The 6,509-nt window shown below is 52.0% G+C and overlaps 1 protein-coding gene across 2 annotated transcripts; it reads right to left on the bottom strand.

Annotated features, from left to right (window-relative positions):
- Positions 1 to 64: 64 nt before the first annotated feature.
- Positions 65 to 6,509, bottom strand: HSH2D (hematopoietic SH2 domain containing). Of its 2 annotated transcripts, none has more exons than XM_065875150.1 (5): positions 6,385 to 6,509; positions 4,557 to 4,646; positions 3,388 to 3,553; positions 2,722 to 2,856; positions 65 to 589 (listed from the first exon to the last, which is right to left on the bottom strand). In XM_065875150.1, the coding sequence occupies exons 1-5, from the start codon at positions 6,507 to 6,509 to the stop codon at positions 65 to 67; spliced, it is 1,041 nt and encodes a 346-aa protein (XP_065731222.1). The 2 variants fall into 2 exon arrangements, with proteins under 2 accessions (XP_065731222.1, XP_065731224.1); XM_065875152.1 differs by having other exon boundaries at positions 6,460 to 6,509.

The raw sequence follows: 6,509 nt of genomic DNA, 5'->3' as shown, positions 1-6,509 counted from the left end.
CAGAGAGCAAAAGGTCCAGGTATGAACGGCCCCCGGCAGAGAGGGTCCCAGAGCCGGGGCGAACCTAGCAGTACCCAGGGGCGAAGGGTGGCGGTGAGCGGTACTCCTCGGGGAGACAGTCCTGTGGTTCTTTCGAGCCCCTCGGCTCCGGTTTGGACACATGTGAGGACAGGGCCCTCACCACTGCCTGGTGCCAGTCCCTGACCCTCGAGGTTGTCTCGCTCCAGCTGGCTGACCTTGAGGCTTTCCTGGAGGGCTCATCTCTGTCTCTTGGAGCTTGGGGGTCTGTGTAGACGTTATTTTTCCAGGCTGAGTCCCCTGCTCCAGCTCCAGAGCCATGGGCCACCACCAATGGCTTGGCGTCCCAGAGTGGTGAGCTCGCAGCCACCAGCTGGGATTTCAGCTCCTGCTGGACCTTCTTGCCCGTCTGGGGGAGTATCTTGAGATTCCTCCAGATTTTCTGGCGGACCTCCTCAAGAGGAGCTTTCGGGGGGCAGGAGGAAGTAGCTTTCTCCGTGGATGCCCCGTCCGGCTCTGCCAATGGCTTCCCTTCTTTTCGCCGATGGAGCGGGACTGGGTTTGTGAAGGCCTGAAACGGAGAGCAGGTGAGACCTGGGGCTACCCCGCCTACCACAGCTCTGAATCTGCCCCAGAAACTGGGATCTGGGTTCCACCCAGATGTCCTGGGGCCAAGAAAGTCCCAAAGAGAACCCCCAAGCCTGATCCCACGACCCACACTTCCTGTCTCAGTAAAGGGCTTCACTGTCTCCCTCAGTGGTTGGCAAACTTTTTCTGTAAGGGGTCAGAGAGGAAATGTTTTCAGCTTTGCAGATCAGTCTATGTTTCATTACTCACCTCTGCTGTTGTAGGGCCAAAGCAGCCAGAGATCATACGTCAGTGAGCGAGCGTGCCTGTGTTCCTCTAATACTTTATGGACACGGAAATGTGGGTTTCATCTGACTTTCAAGGGTCATGAAATACGACTTTTCTTTTGATTTCTTTCAGCCATTCAAAAACATAAAAGTCATGCTTAGCTCATGGGCCATACAGAAGGAGGCAGTGGGCCAGATGTGGCCCTTGGGCAGTAGTTTGCCAACCCCTGATCTACCAGGTTGTTCAGGCCCCAAACTTGGGTGTCATTTGTGGCAGATGCTGTCAATGCCCCATCCACATCCCTTTGTCTTGAGCATTTTGGTGCCTCCAGCTCCACTCCCAAGTGCCAGCAGTGGGGACTCTGCCTTGGGGACTTCTTTGGCCACTTTGCAGACCAGAGGTACCAGAGAATTAAAACCTCCCAGAGACAGCGCTTGACTAATGACTGATGGAAGGGAAGACCAGTACCACAGCTCCTTGTCCCTAAGGTGGGATAACTGACGTGCGTGTTCCACAGAGTCCACAGGGGTAACCTGCTCACTACAGCAGCCTCCTTTGGTGGCCCTCTCTCTCCTGACCCACTTTCCTGCTCCCCTCATGGCACCTCCTGGGATCACTTCCCAAATAATGGATGACTGGGGGACTCAGACCATGATACTGTCCCTCTTCCCCTCACCCTCCACCTCCAAGCCATCAGCAAGATCCACCTTTAGGGCTCCCTTTCTAGTTTCTCCCACATGGATACTGTCCCTGCCTCCTTCCCGCCCCCAGACAGCCCCTTCTTGCAGCTGGCAGCCACAGGGAACACCATCAGTCCCACCATGCTCAAGCTCTCTCATGGCTCCCCAGCACACCTGGAATAGATCCCAGCACCTCACCCTGGCCCCAAGACCCGGCATGAATGACCCCTGCCGACTCTGGCCCCTCACCTCCCAACAATCTCCCTTTTGCTCACTCCACTCTGTCCACACATTGGCTATTGTGGTTCCTGTTTTTCACCCTGAGCCTCAGGACATTTGCATGTGCTGTTTCCTCTGTTTGGAATGCCCTCCCTGCATCTCTATGTGTGGTTGGCTCCTCTTCATCCTGAATGTCCCAGCTCTATGCCACCTACTCCAGGAAGCCTTCCCTGACTGTTCCCCCACCCTCACCTGCAAACCCACCGATGTGCCAGGTCCTCTGAGGGACAGGAGAAGCAGTGGTGAACAAGTCAGATTCCCAGGCCTCCCAAAGCTCACAGTCTGATGGGAGAGGCAGGCAGGAAACATGAAAACTCATAAATAAACAAGACTTTTCAAATTTTACAGACTGCTCTGCTGCAAATGAACAGGGTGATGTGATGGAGACGGCAGAGGGGCTACTTTAGGTCTGGTGACTGGGCAGAGAGATACTTGAAGAAGAAGTGATGAACGAAGCCAGGCACGGGAAATCTGGGGGCAGAGCACACAGCACATGCAAAGGCCCTGAGGTTAGCTTGATGTGTCAGAACAGCAGAAGGGTTGGCAGAGGGGCTGAAGTTGGGCTGATGATGGGTAGCGGGACCTGAGATCATAGTTGGGATTTTAATCTCAGTGCCTTGGGAAATCACTGAAAAGTTTTTTGTTTGTTTGTTTGTTTTTGGTTTTTTGGGGGTTTTTTTGGCCACACCCCACGTGGCATTGGAAGTACAGAGTCTCGACCACTGGACTGCCAGGGAAGTCTCCCTGAAAAGTTTTGAGCTCGGAGCTACGGGATCTAATCTTCATTCTAGAACATCTCCTCTGGCAGCTGTTGGCCACCTCTGCTCCTGCATCCCCCTGCCTCACCTCCCGCCTTCCAGATTGAAGGTGCCAGTTTTCTGTCACATACCTCTTCAAGTGGGGCCATGGGACAAGAGGAGGGATTCTGATATTTGCTGAGGCCAAGAGCAGAGCTGGTGGCTTCCTCAGCCAATGCGTTGGAGAAAAGGAAGAGATCCTTATAATCCGCATTTGCTGGATCCTTCTGCGGGGCAGAGGGGACATGCAGCTTAGTCCCAAGGAGGGTACAGGGATGGGGCTGTGGTCCCAGATCCTGGAAATGGGGCCTCAGAGGTTGCCCCATCCACAAACCTTGTAAGGAAGAATGCCCCTCCCTCAGCAGCTACTGAGGGCTAGGCCCTGCCCTCTGGGCCTTATAAGGAATATGCCACACTCACAGCCCCTTCTGAGGGCCTAGGCCACGCCCATCAATCCTTATAAGGAGATATGCCCCTCCCACAGCAGCTTGTGAGGGCTGGGCCCCACCCACTGAGTCTTATAAGGAAATATGCTACTCCTGTAGATCAGCCAAGGTTATACCTGGCACATGAATTCCTGTAAAAAAAATCAGCCTGCGGGCCAGGGAACAAGGACCAGGAGGGGCGGGGCCACAAGAGAAATGGGGACCGCAAGAATGACAGAATCACAAGAGGCTGAGGGGACTGAGGGAGCAAAAGAGTCTGGGGGGCTTGGCCCTTGGGAGAGCGCTATGGCCCTTGAGGGTCCCAACCCTCACCTGCTGGCTGGGCTGCGTCAGCAGATCCCCGTGTGGCCGCAACGGCTGCTGCTGATGGAAGGTGACCAAGGCAACTAGAGAGGCATGGGCTCTCTCTTCCCCAGGGATGATGAAGCTCCCATCGTCCAAAAGTTTCACCATGAAGTGGCGGCAGCAGTTCTGAGCTCTGCGGAGACACTGCCATCTCATTCCCCATCGTTCTGTCCCCATCCCCGAGCCCTTGACCTGGTAGCATCATGGCTACAGCCCATCTGCCTAGATTCCCTTGTAGTCTCCTCCACTCACTAGCCATGTGACACTTGGCAGGTGACTGCACTGTGCCTCAGTTTCCCCCTTTATCACATGGGGCTACTAAGGCTGACCTCAGGACTTCTTGTGAAGATGGAACAAGCTACTGCAGGTAAAAGCTTAGCTCCGTGCCTGGCAAGGGGTAAATGATCAATAGAAATGACAACAATGAAAACTGGTACAGGTACTGAATAAATGCTCCATTATTAATGAACGGATGCATTTATTAATGGACCACTATGTGCTTACTACGTCTCATTTAATCCTCCCATTATGACTCTGAATTAATTTTAGCATTCTTATGTTCGAGATGAGGACTTTGAGGGGGGAACAGAAAGGGTGAGTAACTTGTCCAAGATCACACAGCGTCTTAAGTGGCACAGCCAAGCCTTGGACTGCGTGACTAAAAGCCTAAGCTTTCCCCTCTATGGGTAACTCTGTAATAGGTCCATTTAAAAAATTCCTTTGGCCTGGAATCCTTTTGAAAAGTAGTTTGTGCTGCTGAATCCCCTAACTGAGATGCTGGATCGGGCATCGAGAAATTAAGGAGTTGGGCTGCCCTGGTTTCCCCTAACATGTCCCCCTGAGTGAAGTCAGGGAGTTGACATTTAAATGGTAGGGGAGAGGGGTAGTAAGGGGAAATGCAGTTGCCACTCTTGAGTCCTCAGCAGTTCCTGTTCTCAGACACACAGTCTCAGTTACCACCAGGCCCAAGTCTGCTGGTTACAGCCAGACCTGCAACTGCCTACTCTTCAGTTATATCTGGCCAGACCCTCGCACTGGTTGCTCACTGAGAAGTTGTTGTATGAAGCACCACTTGCTCCTCCAAGGAAGCCCCAGAGCCCTCCTGTCCCTGCCCTGGCCCCTAGCCCAGGCCTTACTTGTAAGAGAGCGTGTAGCCCACGTGGCTGTGACTGACCCTGATGAGGAAGGATCCCAGTGGCTGTGACTCCAGCAAGTTCTCGGCATCCCTGGAAGGGCAAATACAGGAGAGAGATGGCTAAGCATACTGGCCAGATGTCTGGTATACCAGTCATCCCAGTACTGGTGCCCCTGAGTCAGAGAGGCCTGTACTTTTCTGTTTTCAAACAAACAGCCTAAAACCCCTTCTTTTCTTGGTTATTTCAGATCTTGAGATATTCAGGGACAGGGGTGTTCTCCCAGACTTGGCAGGAAGCCTCTGATGACCTTGACCATCTCTCAGAGCCCCTGCTTGCCTTCCCAATGCCTGGAAGGCACCCCCCAGAGGCACCTTTGGGTAGATCAAGGTGTCACAGGTAATAAAGCAGGAGCTGCTCTTAGATGCATTTGGTTTTAAAATCCAGCATGCTTTTCATTAGCTGTGTGACCTCTGGTGAGGGTCGGTCCCTTGGTGACCTTCAGCTTCCTTAAGGTGAAAGTAAACTCTTACTCTCAGGGCCCACTTGAGGACAGATGACGTGCATCCAGCGCGAGTGTGCAGCTGGCTTACTGCCAGCTGGTAAGAACCCACAAAGATGCTGACTACAGTAACTCCCCTACACATGAACCTTCAAGATGCGAACTTTCAAAGATGCGAATGTATTATAAACTGCTTACAGTACAGTACTGTTGGGCTGGCCAAAAAGTTGGTTCAGGTTTTCCGTAAGAGCGTATGGAAAAACCCGAACGTACTTTTTAGCCAACTCAATACATTGCCAATTGTGTTAGCTGGGTACCTAGGCTAACTTTGTTGGACTTACGAACAAATTGGACTTCCGAACACGCTATCAGAATGGAACTCATTCGTATGTAGGGGACTTAGTGTATTATTGTTACTCTTATCCCGGGTTCACAAAGAGCAATGTGGCCTTCTAGGAGACCGAATGGGGATTTTGGACCCAAGCTGTCGAATACAGAGGCCACTGGCCACGTGTGGCTGCTGAGCCCTTGAAATATGACTGGTGGGAATTGAGACGTGATTTTAGCATATAATACGTGCTGGATTTTGAGGACCTAGCGCCGATTACATGTTGAAATGAGAATATCTTGGATATACTGGGTTAAATAAAAAATATGATAAAAATTAATTCCACCTGTTTCTTTTCACTCTTTTAACGAAACTACTAAAAAGATTTAAAATTGTAATGTGTGGCTCACATTGTATTTCTTTTGGTGCACCCCAGAACTCAGAAACCATGCCCAGTTCCTCCTCTCTGTGGCTTTCACAGTTTCCTCGACTTCCTGCGTGCAGAATGTGGCAATAAATGTTCTATTCGCCATTTATTTAGAGCCAGACCCTAGGGGTGACTAGGTGGATTTGTTCATGTCCTCAGAGCTCAGTCTGATGTAGGAAGTGCATGTTGGTTATATCCCTGATGGACTGAGAGCAGCTGTTTGGGGCACTGTGTTAAGAAAGATTCTGAGGCTGCATTCTGCCATCATTGACTGGTGAGGTTGCATCCCCACCTGGGTGAGGTGGGGGGCAGGGGCCTGTCAGGTCCCTGGCAGTGCTGGTCTGGTGGCCACTTGTATAGAGAAAGCTGAGGACCCGTAACTTGCTCAAGGTCACATAGTGAGTCCATGGAGGAGGCAAGATTCAAGTCTGGGACTCCAGAGCTCTTTTCACCCACCCTCTTAACACACTTAGCTGAGCTAAGCCCAGAATTCTGCAGTAAAAACCTGCCTAGAGTCGGGGAAGACAAGGGAAGAGGGTGAAGGGCAGGGTGGAAGGTGTGGGTGTGTCCTTACTCTCTTGAGATGGCACCATGGAACCACTCAGGGACCCCTCCACAGGTCAGCTGGTCCACCTGAGTCTGCACGAACCAGTCCAGTCTTGGAGGCAGTGGTGGGGGCAGCTTTCTGGCCTCCGTCAT

Source organism: Phocoena phocoena, chromosome 3, assembly GCF_963924675.1.
Source record: "Phocoena phocoena chromosome 3, mPhoPho1.1, whole genome shotgun sequence".
In the NCBI taxonomy this organism is placed as follows: domain Eukaryota; kingdom Metazoa; phylum Chordata; class Mammalia; order Artiodactyla; family Phocoenidae; genus Phocoena; species Phocoena phocoena.
Note: the sequence above shows the minus strand (reverse complement) of the source record. Positions and strands in the feature narration are given on the sequence as shown.

Excerpts from the sequence above, each read along its gene's own strand:
- HSH2D (XM_065875150.1), bottom strand. The coding sequence starts at position 6,509 with ATGACGGAGGCCAGAAAGCTGCCCCCACCACTGCCTCCAAGACTGGAC. Across the intron at positions 4,647-6,384 it reads CATGGTGCCATCTCAAGAGA|GGATGCCGAGAACTTGCTGG; the intron begins GTAAGGACACAC and ends TTGCCCTTCCAG. Across the intron at positions 590-2,721 it reads CCATGGCCCCACTTGAAGAG|GCCTTCACAAACCCAGTCCC; the intron begins GTATGTGACAGA and ends TCTCCGTTTCAG.